This window comes from Gavialis gangeticus, unplaced genomic scaffold, assembly GCF_001723915.1.
Source record: "Gavialis gangeticus isolate Ggan-Ray unplaced genomic scaffold, GavGan_comp1, whole genome shotgun sequence".
NCBI lineage: Eukaryota > Metazoa > Chordata > Crocodylia > Gavialidae > Gavialis > Gavialis gangeticus.
The window spans coordinates 1,438,690-1,451,900 of NW_017729015.1; the positions used below are offsets into that span (position 1 = coordinate 1,438,690).

General features: G+C 46.7%; 1 protein-coding gene across 4 annotated transcripts in view; it reads right to left on the reverse strand.

Annotated features, from left to right (window-relative positions):
• SCMH1 (sex comb on midleg homolog 1 (Drosophila)) overlaps positions 1 to 13,211 on the reverse strand; it is a 148,030-nt gene that overhangs the window by 58,811 nt on the left and 76,008 nt on the right. For 3 of the 4 annotated variants that reach the window (XM_019512123.1, XM_019512121.1, XM_019512122.1), the window contains exons 8-9: positions 9,266 to 9,498; positions 6,772 to 6,898 (exon numbers count right to left, since the gene is read on the reverse strand). The exons of the other annotated variant lie outside the window; for it this stretch is intronic. In XM_019512123.1, coding sequence (XP_019367668.1) covers positions 6,772 to 6,898; positions 9,266 to 9,498 — 360 coding nt within the window. The remainder of the gene's footprint in view (positions 1 to 6,771; positions 6,899 to 9,265; positions 9,499 to 13,211) is intronic. 4 annotated transcript variants of the gene reach the window in all.

The following is a 13,211-nucleotide window of genomic DNA, read 5'->3' on the forward strand; positions in this document are numbered from 1 at the left end:
CTCTCTCTCTCTCTCTCTCTCTCTCTCTCTCATTAGTGGCGGAAAACCAGATTTTGGGTTTTTATATCAGAGAATTTGCAATTTTTAAACAGAGAAACCCTGGATCCCTGATAATAACTGACCTGTGTCTAGTTAGAACCCTGTGCTGGGAAGTCAGAGAGAGCAAGGTTCAAACCCCCTCTGGGTGAAGGGGACCTAGAAACCATTAAGACAGCCTGGAAGCTGTTTAAAAATATTCATATCATATTAGAGTCCCAGGAAAACTGAAAAGGGTATCAAATGGTCCAATAAAATCCCTGCATGGTTTAACTGAAGAGTTAAGGAAGCTACCCAAGACAAAAAGGCATCATTCAAAAACATAAAAGGGATGCCCAAATGAGGAAAAGAAGAAAGCACAAAAACTCTGGGAGGTCAAATATGAATGTGAAATAATGCAGATAAAAAAGAATTTGGAGCATTTTGCAAAAGATACTCAAGTTAATAATAAAAACTAAAATATAAGATTTGAAGCAGGAAACCAGCAAGAGAATCACTGGGACCATTAAATGACCATGGTGAAAAAGGTGCACTCAAGAGTGATAAGGCCATAGCAGGGAAGCTAAATGAAACTTTTTCCCTTGGTTTTTACTGAAGAAGATATTGAAAGAATTCCCAGATCAGATCAGATCTTTCTAGCAGGTAGATCTGAAGAGTTGGATCACACTGAAGTGACAATAGAACAGGGGTTGGAAACATTTTTGGGCCAAGTGCCCAACAACCCTGCAACCTGGACTTTGAAGATGTTGGCATGCCAGGGGCAGACATCAGGAAGCCGTGAAGGAGCCAATCCTTGCTGTGGCAGTGCAGCCTGTTATGTACCCTGAGGCAGACCCTGGTGCAGCTGCTTGCAGGCTCGTGGCTACTTGTTGTGAGCAGCCCAGCTCTGGGCAGGTCCCTGCACCCACCATTGAGTCCAAGCTGCTTGCAACAGGGTTTGCCACCTACTGTGACCAGCCTGGGCACTGGACAGGCCCCTGCTGCCCACCACAGAGCTCAGGCTGCTCGCAGCAGGCAGATGCAAGTGGCTGCACTGGGGTTCAGGGCCTTGGCCCAGCTCTGTGGCAGTGGCTGCACGTGCACCTTGGAGTGCATGGTGAAGAAGGGACCTGGGGCAGCCACCATGGAGCTCCAACTGCTCAGAGCAGGTGGTGAGCAGCCTACAAACAGCTGCACTGGGGTCCAGAGCCCTGACCCAGCTCTGTGGCAGTGGTGGATAAACACATGCTTTGGGATGCATGGCAGGGAAGGGGTCTGGTACAGCACAACCCTGGCACAGGCCCCTTCTCTGCCATGCACCCTGAGGTGTGAATGCAGCTGCCACCACCAGGGACCCAGGCTGGAGCTCTGGATCCCAGTGCACTGGCTGCAGCATCCCAGCTGCCAGTCACATCCAGCCAAGGCTCTGGGTAGCTGCTGCCTGCCATAGGGCTGGGGCTGCTCACAGCAGGGCTTGCAGCCTCCCTGCCGCATGCTGCAAGCAGCCCAGGCTCCACGGCCGGTGGTAGCTGCCCAGAGCCTGGGCTGGCTGTGACATAATGAGCAAAATGGCCTCATGTGTCATGCTCTGGTACGCATGCCAGGGGGGTTGTCAACCCCACTGGAGTGTCACCATTGGAGCCTCCACATGCTCCCCTCCCCACACAGGTGGAGGCTCCAATGGCAATACCAGAGGAGGAGGAAGGTAAGCAGCATGCTGCCAACCCCAAGAGGAGGTGCAAGGTGGTGGTAGGGGACTCCCTCCTGTGGGGCACTGAGGGAGGTCTGCTGCTCTCTGTGGCCCGCATTGAAGATGTTGCGGCAAGGATCCCCAGGCTAGTCCAGCCCTGCAATTACTACCCCATGCTCCTCATCCATGTGGGAGCAAATGACACGGCCAGAAGTAATCCAGACTGGATCATGAGTGACTAGAGGGCTCTGGGGGCTGGGCTCAAGAGGTCAGAGACCCAGGTAGTCATTTCTTCTGTACTCCCAGTTGCAGGCCATGGTCCGAGGAGGGAAGGCTGCGTCGAGGAAGTCAACCGACGACTCTGACAGTGGTGTCACCAAGAAGGCTTCGGCTTCCTCAGGGACAGAGGACTTCTGGGAAGGGACGGTATCCACCTCACACAGAGAGGTAAGCCCCTGTTCTCAGCCAGGATAGCCGATCTTCTAGATAGGGCTTTAAACTAAGTTTGCTCGGGGATGGGGTAACACTGACTGGAGCTTGCCTGGGGACCAACATGCAAGAAAGCACTGTAGACAGGGACACTAGGAAAACCACTCCTGAGAGAAGTGAGGGAACCACCCTCCCTCAGCATGACAGGAAGCCGAGAGTCTCAACAGGAGGAGTCGGACTCGGGTGCCTGTACACCAATACCAGGAGCACAGGGAACAAGCAGGAGGAGCTAGCCCTCCTGCTCTCTGGTGGGCAGCATGACTTCGTAGGGATTACAGACAGCTGGTGGGACTCCTCACATGATTGGAGTATAGCCATGGAGGGCTACATCTTGCATAGAAGGGACTGGGTTGGGAAGAAAGGTAGAGGTGTAGCTTTCTGTGTGAAGGAGAAATACAGCTCCCTGGAGGCTGACATCAGCTCCAAAAAAGAGTGGCTTGAAACCCTCTAGGTCAAGCTGCCAGAGGGGAAAAGTGGAGAGAGAGATCTAACTGTAGGCATATACTACAGGCCACCAAATCAAGGGGAGCAACTCGATCTGGAGTTTGCCCGAGAACTGACAGAGGCTGTGCGTGCACGAGATATTGTCATCACAGGCGACTTCAATTATCCGGATATCTCCTAGGAGGAACCCTCGGCCAAGTTGGACTGGTCGCGTTCCTTCCTGACCTGCATTGAAGAGCTCTTCAAGGCTCAAGGGGTGCACGGACTAGCCAGAAGAAATGCTCTCCTAGACTTGGTTCTGGCCAAAGGAGACAACTTGGTGACTGACTTAAAAATAGAGGGTAGCCTGGGCGACAGTGACAATGAAACCACCAGGTTCACTGTCCATCACAAGGCAGACAAATCAACAAAAAGGGTTGAAGTCTTGAACTTCAAAAATGCAAATTTCAACAAGCTCAGGTCACCAGTAGAGCAAATGCTGAGGGACCAGGGACCAAAGACAAAAGGTATGCATGAAGAGTGGTCTCTCCTTAAGGACACGATCCTTGAAGCACAAAGGAAGTCCATTCCCATGCGGAGAAAAGGTAGCAGAAGGGCTGGGAAGCCCTTCTGGCTAAACAGAGAAACCACAGTCCTCCTCAGAAAGAAGAAAGAGGCTTACAAACAATGGAAGGTGGGAACAGTCCACAACTCAAGACAGCTGGTTAATGATACTCAAGAAAACTGAACTTCTGAATGACTACTTTGCCTCAGTATTTCACCAGGCCATGGGGAAAGTCATGCTGGATAGGGTACAGAATGAGCAGGGCAGAAATGGCTGCCTTCCTACTGTAGCCGTAGAACTGGTGTGTGATCAATTAAAAAATTAGACACATATAATTCTGCAGGAACTCCATCCGAGGGTGCTGAAGGAGCTGGCCGGCATCATCGCAGAGCCCCTGGCAAAACTGTTCCGAAACTTGTGGTGCTCCAGAGAGGTCCCTGAGGATGGGAAGAGAGCCAATGTTGTGCCCATCTTCAAGAAGGGGAGGAGGGAGGATCTGGGTAACTATAGGCCAATTAATCTAACTTCTATCCCAGGGAAAATCCTGGAAAAATTCATTAAGGAGTCTATGTGCGATAGGCTTGCAGAAGATAGGATTCTGAACGACAGCCAGCATGGCTTCATCAAGGTCTTACCAACCTCATCTGCTTTTACAATCAGGTAACTAGCCACCCGGATAAGAGAGAAGTGGTGGATATTGTATACCTTAACTTCCAAAAAGCCTTTGATCCGATATCCCATGATGTTCCCACGAGAATACTGGAAGATAGTGGGCTTAACTGTGAGATGGTTAGGTGGGTATGAAGCTGGCTACGGGGCAGGACCCAGAGAGTCGTAATGAACGAATGTGTCATCCTGGCTAGAAGTAGGCAGCGGTGCCCCACATGGGTAGGTGCTTGGTCCTGTACTTTTCAATATCTCTATCAATGATTTGGATGAGGAGGTGAAGAGCTCATTGGCCAAGTTCGCAGATGACACCAAGTTATGGGGAAGTGTGGTCACGCTTGAAGATAAGCTAAAGACACCGGTGGATCTAGACAGGCTAGCAAGTTGGGTGAGTCAGAACCAGATGAAATTCAACATTGAGAAATGTTAAGTGCTTCACCTGGGGACGAACAATCCCTGCACAACTACAGGCTTTGCAACGTCAACCTGACCAGCACTACGAATGAAAGAGACCTGGAGTTAATAATAGACCACAACATGAATATGAGCCGGCACTGTGACTCTGTTGCCAGCAGGGCAAATAATACTGTGGCATGCATCTCCAACAAGACCGAGCAACTGATTCTTTTGCTCTACTTAGCACTGGTGAGACCCCAACTGGAATACTGCATCCAGTTCTGGGTGCTGCACTTTAACAAGGACATGGTAAAACTTGAGAGAGTCCAGAGAAGGGCCACTTGTATGATTAGAGGCTTGCATGGCAAGCCATACAAGGAAAGGGTGAGGGACCTGAGACTTTTCAGTCTGAAAAAGAGAAGGCTGAGAGGGGACTTGGTAGCAGCTTACTGCTATGTCAGGGAAGTACATCAGGGGCTTGGTGAACAACTGTTCACCAGGGTGCCCTTGGGGAAAACCAGGAGTAATGGCCACAAACTCCTGGAAGACCGTTTCAGGCTCAATATTAGGAAAAATTTCTTCACAGTTAGGGTGTACAGACTGTGGAAAAAGCTCCCTCCAGAGGTGGTGCAATCACCTACCTTGGAAATCTTCAAGAGGAGACTGGACAGTCACCCTGCTGGTGCAGGGGGCTGGACCTGATGATTTTCCAAGGTCCCTTCCAGCCTTACAATTAATGACTTTATGACCCCTGGGATAGAAGTTTTAAAATAAATCAATAAATTAAATTAATAAGTTACCAAGAACAGAAGGTATTCACCCAAGACTTCTGAAGAAATTCAAACGTGAAATTGCAGAACTATGGCAATAGGATGTAGCCTATGTTACAAACAGCCTCTGTGACAGATGACTAGCAAGTTACCAACATAACACCTATCTTCATAAAGGCTCCAGAGGCAACCCTAGAAACTACAGACTACTGGGTCTCAGTTTCTTTCCTGGCAAGTTGGTGGAATCTATAAACAGAATAAAATCAGCAGTCACATGGACAAACATGATCTGCTGGGGAAGGGTATGCATGCTTTTGTAAAGGAAAATCCTGCCTTGCCAATCTGCTTGAGTTTTTTGAGGGTGTTAACAGGCATGTAGACAAGGGGGAGGTGGGGCCTGGTTGACATAATGTATTTGGACTTTCAGAAAACTTTCAACAAGGTCCCTCATCCACGTTTTTTAAAAAATGGAGTTGTTATGGGACTGGAGGAAAGGTTTTTTCATGGATTAAGAACAGGGTAAAATACAGGAAGTAAAGGGTGGACTAAAAGATGATGTCACATTTCAGGAATAAGGGAGGTCAAAAGTGGGGTCTTGCAGGGCCAATTTTGTTCAACATTTTCATCAATGACCTGGAAATGGGAGTTCACAGTGAAATCTCTGAGTCTGCAGATAATATTAAATTATTCCTGTAGTTAAATCCCAAGCTGATGGAGAGTAGCTGCAGAAAGCTCTCACCCAGACTGAGTGGGCAAAAAATGGCACATGAACTTCACTGTCGACAAGTGCAGGGTAATGCATTTGAGAAAAAATAATCTCAACTACATATACCCAATGCTGGGTTCTACACTAACTGAGCCACCTTGGAGTCACTGTAGATAGTTCTTTAAACAAAGAATATAAACCTCAGTGTGTAGCAGCAACCAAAAAAAAAAAAAAAAAAAGACAATAAAATGTTGGGCATCACTATGAAGAGAATTGAAAACAAAATGGAAAACATCATCATGCCACTATACAAATCTGGAGTGCACCCACATCTTGAATACTGTGGGCAGCTCTGGACTCTACGTCTCAAAAGGGATGTAGCAGAATTAGAAAAGGTATCCTGAAGGGCAACCAAAATGATCAGGGGTATGGAGCAGCTGCCATATCAGGACAGACTAAAAATGCTAAGTGTTTTCAGTTTGGAAAGGAGAAGGTTGAGGGGAGGGGAGATATGACAGAAATCTATAACATTATGAAGGGTGCAGACAAAGTGAACATGGAACTGGTATTCACTAAGTCCCAGAATATTAAAACTAGGGAACACCCCCTGAAATTAGTCAGAGAAAGGTTTAATATTAGAAAGTACATTTTATGCAGTATATAGTTAACTTGTGGAACTCACTGCCACAGGAGGGTGAAGGGACAGATAATACAACCAGGTTAAAAAAATAAACCAGACAAATTCATGGATGACAGGTCTATTAATAGCTATCAAACAACTGAGAGTCCTCCCTTCAGCCTGCCTGTGTGCTTGAAAAAGAAGGTGCAGCTCAATAAATATAGCCATACTCGGGAGTTGAGGAGATGAGACAAAAGGGTTCTTTTTCCTGTCTAGTTATCTCCTGCTTTAGGTCACTCCTGTTTTGTATTTACAACGCTTGCCACCTTGTCTGGAAATCTGGCTGGGTCTGTTAGTTGTATGTTTTTTTAGTTTCCTCCACAAATGCATTAATTATATTATCTCTGAAAGCGGGTGACCCAAAGCCTTTACCTGTGGGGGCCTGCATAGCAGAGCTGGGGATTGTGGCAGCATCCTGGGGCACAGTGCTTGTGTCCGGTTCTGGGGTGCTGGTGGTTGGGGAAGTGGGTGCTGGATTCAGCAAAGTCCGAGGCTTCCTCTGCAGAAAGAGATAGGGAAAAGTCTCCCGTTTCGTTTACCATTCCCTCCTTCCCAACCAGCCACCCTAATACCCTCTTTCTCATGTCCATTGGGCAGGGTTGTGATTGGACACGGCAAATTTTTCATGGTGATGGGAAAGATTCAACATCTGTAACATTTCACGTACTTGTGTCCATTCTGCAGATCACCAACAATATAGTCATGCTAAGGCCGTGTATGAGAGCCCCTGCCTGAACCTCCAGGGTAGAACACCACATAGCCTAGGTGGGATATATATAATGGGTGAAAGAGGTAGTTTCCTCCTATTCCTTCAGCCCACTGAAATAGCCTTTGGCTATGGAAAAAAATAACTTTCAACTGTTTTAAAAGAGGAGAGGAGAGTTACCACCTGGGAACCTAAATTGGTGGTTACGCTCTAACTTCTACCTCTGCATGCTACTGTTGGGATGCAAGTGAGTTAATCACAATAACGTTAACCTTGAATGAAACAGGTTTGAAAGAGCAATGGTTTTACTATACTTGTACCTCTACAAAACCATAGAGGTAAACTTACACTAGTACCACCTGATACTCCTGCTCACACCAATACCACACACTCCCATTCTAAGGACATTTTATATGCCCCTGAGAGTTCACAAACAAGGTTACCCTGGCAAACCCATCATATCCAACTGTCATACCTTCCCTGAAGAGCTATCAGGATTCAAAGAAACCATTCTGAAAACCACCTGTCACCCAAAAAGCAAGTTTTCTACAAGACACAAATGATAACTCAGCAAGATCCAGAATATCAACCACCTCCCTAAGGTCATACTTGCAACTACGGATGTCATCAACTCATACGCTAAAACGTCACACCATGAAGATACATATGCCTGCCTGAAATAACTACAAGAACATGGGCTACACACATATTTGCTGTCACATATTGCATAAACCATTCATTTCATTCTCATCCACAATGACTTCACTTTCAACAACCAGCACTTCCTCCAAACCATGGGCACAAAGATGGCTTTACAATATACCAGCCTCTTTATGAGCTACTTGGAGGAGGATTTTTTAGAAAACTGCGTCACCAAACCTGCACTATACCCGCCATCCCACAACAGAAGTTCGGCACACAAAACCAGTTTATATCCGTAACAGAACAGAAGTTCAGCACACGGACTGGTTTAACAAACTCAGTCTAAGATTTGATCCCTTCCCCCCACACCTCCCAGTTAAACATACGTTCTCTTCACTACCGATCTAAACTACGCCACTTGCAGAAAACTGTGCAACTTAGACTGATTCTATCTCAGGCTTGTTGAATGTCTGTACTGAGCCAAAAATAAAAAGAACCAACTGACCACATATCATAGTTGTCCGTTACTGTCCCACACTTGAACTGATAAGAAGGATTATCAAACAATTACAGCCTATACTTGAAAAGGACTAGACCTGAATGATCCCCAAAAACCCCCGAACCCCCCCACCAAAAAAAGATAAGGGACAGAGATGCATGATCACCAGTAGGAGAACACTTTCCACAGAACAACCATTCCCTGTCTGACCTAAACATTCTTATGCTCAAGGGAAATTTATAAGGCGCTTTCAAAAGATGAGCCTGGGAACAAATATTCATTAACTTACTGGCAACTGAGAAGCAGAGACTGAACAAAGACATTGACTTTATGGCTCCTTATAATCCACTTGATCCCAGCTAACCTCTCGGCACTCCACAGGTGGTAATGACACTCTTGTAAGATCTTATTTTTCCAGTTACCAGGTTATCCTTCCTACTGAATTTCTCTTGTTTGTTAGCTACTCAATAATGTCTCTCTTATCCTATTTTTATTTATATATGGAGCTTTCCATAAGTCTTTGTTCTATCCATTCTATTACCTTGAGATGTGTCTGTGTTTTTCTCAGATCTGAGGAAGGGTACATCTTGCCTGAAAGCTTATTTCTCTATCTGTCTCCCAACTAGGCAGTTGGTCCAATAAAAGATATCACCCATAAAAATCTTTACTATTGGATACCCATACAATTTTTAACATTTGTATGTACCCAGTGAAGACTACCTGGCTCTAAAGTGAGTTGCTATGGCCCCTATGGCCAAGGCATATCCCCAGAGGGCACTTCCTGGCAGCAGCGTACATGAACATCTGTAAGATAGAGCTTACTTACTGTGCTCCCATTTCCTAAAGGCCTGAGAAACAAAGTAGAGGATATTCCAAGCCATACACCCTACCCCAGTAGCCTTAGGGCTGGTATCTACTGTACATGAATGCCAAAGCACAGCTACTTTCCACCCCATGTACATGCATGCAACACACTTCATTTACTCATGATTAGACAGACAGACACTCTTGTTGCCTACCTTACTGCCAGGCTTTGGTCCCCTCTTTTTTGGGAATTTCAAAGGCTCCACTGACTTGGAGGGAACAGGTATGGGGTGATGGATCAGAGCTTTGGGTGTCCGACCTCGCTTCTTCCCTGTTTTGCGACGCCTTTGCCCGGACTGACCCCCCAAAATGCTTTTTGTGCTACTGTGCATGCTGGATTTCTCAGAGCTCACTTCAGATGCAGGTAATGGGCTCTTTGGGATCACAACTGCAATAAAAAGCAAGAAGGCAACCATAATAGACCCAAGGATACAATGGAGTAGTAATCTTACAAACAGCTGAGAATCAGAATGGCTTCCATGCCTGTCAACTCATCCCTACTGCCACAACAATTAACACTCCACAAATCCCCCCGATAAAACCATCAGAATTCATGGAACATACTCAGGCCTATCCCAGAATGTGATGTCCTCATGGAAAATATGAAAACAAAACCAAATGAAAACTATAGACCAGAATGAATGATCACAGAAAAAAGATAAAGGACAGAAAAAAGAGAAAACAGCTAGAAGAATATTTTTCACATAATAATCACTCCTTGTCCAACCTCTTAGTCCTTGTGCTCAAGGGAAATTGACAAAACATGTTCAAAAGTTGAGCCTGGGAACAACAATTCATTAGTTGGTTAGACACTAAGAAACCAGGGACTTAACATAGACCAGGGGTGTCCAAGATCTTGCAGGTTGGATCCAGCCCATGCACCCTTGTCTTGTTCCCAGTGCTGCCTCTGGGTCTGAGCTGACCCACCCGCCGCTGAACCGGCACCTTTTCCAGGATCCACACTACACATGGCACATTCTCCAGGACCTATGCCACATGCAGCACCTGGCCCAGCCAGTCCAAGATCCATGTTGCATGGACTGGCTGGGATGGATGCTGTGCATAGCATGGATCCCAGGCTGCCTGGACCAGATGCCATGTGTGGTGCGTAACTCAGAACAACACTGTATGTGGTGTCCATTCTGGCCAGTCTGGGTCCCACCATCTTTCCCCTCCTGCTGCCAGTCTGGGACATATGCTGCATACTGGGCAGTCCTGGACTGGGCTGGGGGTGGGAGTGGAGGATGCATCACAAATGCTGGATCTGGCATGGGGAGCGGGGGGAAGAAGCAGGGGTTCTCTGGGCCAGATCAAGCCTGGCACAACTCATTCAGCCCATGGGGTGAGACAAATTTGACACAGACAATGATTTAAAGGTCCATTATAAATCTACAAGATCTCTGAATTTACAGCCAATATAGCAACCCTCCTGAATGATACTACATCTCGCTTAAGTGTTGGCTACTTGATAAATTCTTTTATATCCTGTTTTGTTTACACATGAAGTTGTACATAAGATCTTGTTCCATCTGCTATTTAGCTCTGCTGGGCCTGCTTCTTGAATGCCAGAGGCCCAAAGAAGGGTGCTGTGATACCGCAAAGTTTGTCTAAGTCTAGTTTCAACCATGCACTTGGTCCCATAAAAGATCCCACCCACAAACTTTTATTCCATCTCTAAATTATGCCTAATCAGGATAGCACTAACTTTCACTATGTTCCAATCACAGGTGCCACAAATGGCAAGAGCAGCTTTGTGTGTGGCATGCAGCAGCTCACAGGGGGATCAGGGAGTATGGTGGCAGATAGGGAAGGGAGCAGAAAGCAAAACATCAGGTTGGGCAAGGAGCACAGGAATGGGAGTAGAAAGCAGAGCAGCAGATCAGGCAGGGAGCACAGCACAGGCGTGGGAGCAGAAAGTGCAGCTGCAAATCAGGCAGGGGAAGGGATCAAAGTCACTTTGGGAGGGAGTAGGGCTAATTTGTGGCACGCCTACCAAAAACATTGGTCCCCACTGCTCTATTCAAAGAGCTCAGATGTAAGCATAAAGATATTTGTAGCTGTCACACAGGAAAAACCCAATGTTCTGATGCCCAGTTCAGTGCCTTAGCCTCAGGAAATTTCAGTATAGGTTAAATTGGCCACTCAATATACAGTCTGGGAGGGTCAACCTTCTAGTCCTAGCAATTTCCTGCAGGTTAACTGCTTTCTAAAACTTTCATTTCATGACACAAGCAGTGGTCTGTCCTGGAGCCCAAAACATTTCAAACAGGAGAGCTAGTAGGGACTTGCTTAACAGTCAGAGGCAGTGCTCTTTTGGAAATTCCCTTTCTAGCATTTCAAAGAAAAAAGTACAACTCATAATACAGCTTACCTGACTGATAAACTACAGCTAGAAGATGCAACCTTCCTTTATCCTTAGGGATGGGGTCTGCATCCTCAAAGGGTTATCTCATTTCAGAATGAAAAAATGACACACACAAGAAACTGCTGGACCTAAATGAAATAACAGTTGCCTGTGGCTGGCAGATGCAGTCCATTCCCACTTTAAGCTCTCCATGCTGCAATTTCAGACTGCTACTAGATTCAAAACATAACTCTCCCTGTGTACCTACTTCGTATAGTGGTTCTTGAACTTCTCAGACTCACAGGACTCCTCCACAAGTTTAAAAAATGATAATATCCTCAGTTGAGCACCACTGTTGTGCTCAACTTAAAACAGTGCTTCTCACCTGGCTGCTGCTGCCTTCAGGGTAAAACTGCCCTGCATGTACTGGGATCAGCTATACCAGGAAGGGCTGTAGCACATGTGCATGCTCCTCCTGCATTAGGGTTCTACAATGCTTCTATGGCAGGCACCAGCACAAGCTTGTGTCCCAGCCCTTCCATCATCACTCCAACACTCTTCTCAATATTTCTTACTACGACACTACATCTGACCACCAGCAAGCCTCCAACTGGAGTGGAGACTCCTTCTAAATCTTCTATAATCTCATCTCTTCTGTCAAGTATTCCAGTTGCACGATTCATTATTAATTCTGTAATAGGACTGCTGCCTTTAGAATCATAGAAAACTAGGGTTGGAAGGGACCTCAGGAAGTCATCTAATCCAGCCCCCTGTTCAAAGCAGGACCATTCCCAACTGGATCATTCCAGCCAGAGTTTTGTCAAGCTGGGCTTTTAAAAACCTCCAAGGATGGAGATTCCACCACCTCTCTAGGGATGTGTCTATACAAGATGCTTTACTGAGCAATAGAGCAAAGTACTGTGTATTAAGAGTCACTGTCGACACATGCAGACCCTTACTGCACAGTAATATGCTCTACTCAGCAGTTAATTTGCTACCAGCAAATGCAAATAGTGAATTAATTGCCAAATAATTACTGTGCAGTAAGGCCTGTGTAGACAGCTGACTGGGAGCAAATTTGCTCGTCAGCTGGGCAGCAGGGAACGGGAGGTAGCTTCCTGCCCCCTGGAGTTGCCTGCTGCTGGGGTGGGCTCCACCACTGGAGGCCAGATGGAGACAATGCCCCCTTGTTCCAACAGCAGGGAGCTCCTTCACTGTGCGATGGCAGAGCTAGGGCAGGTAGTTCCCTGCACACGGAGAGTTGCCTGCCCAGCCTAGAGATGGATGGGACCTGCCCCTGACTGGGACAGTTCGTGGCCATCCCTGGGCTACACAGGGAAATCTGCATGTGCAGCCTGGAGCTGGTTAAGGACTGTCCCATTTCAGGCAGTCCCCAGCAAGCTCCAGGCTGCACATGCAGACTTCCCCACACAGCCTGGAACTGTCCTGGTCAGGGGCCAGTCAGTAAATTACTCTGGAGTAAACCCGTCCAGCAGCATTTGCACATGTAAACATACCCAAAGTAACCCATTCCAGTGCTTCACCACCCTCCTAGTGAGAAAGCTTTTCCTAATATCCAACCTAAACTTCCCTTGCTGCAACTTGAGACCATTGCTCCTTGTTATCTACCACCACTGAGAACAGTTTAGCTCCATCCTCTTTGGAACCAACCTTCAGGTAGTTGAAGGCTACTATTAAATCCCCTCAGTCTTCTCTTCTGCAGACTAAATAAACCCAGTTCCTTCAGCCTCTCCTCA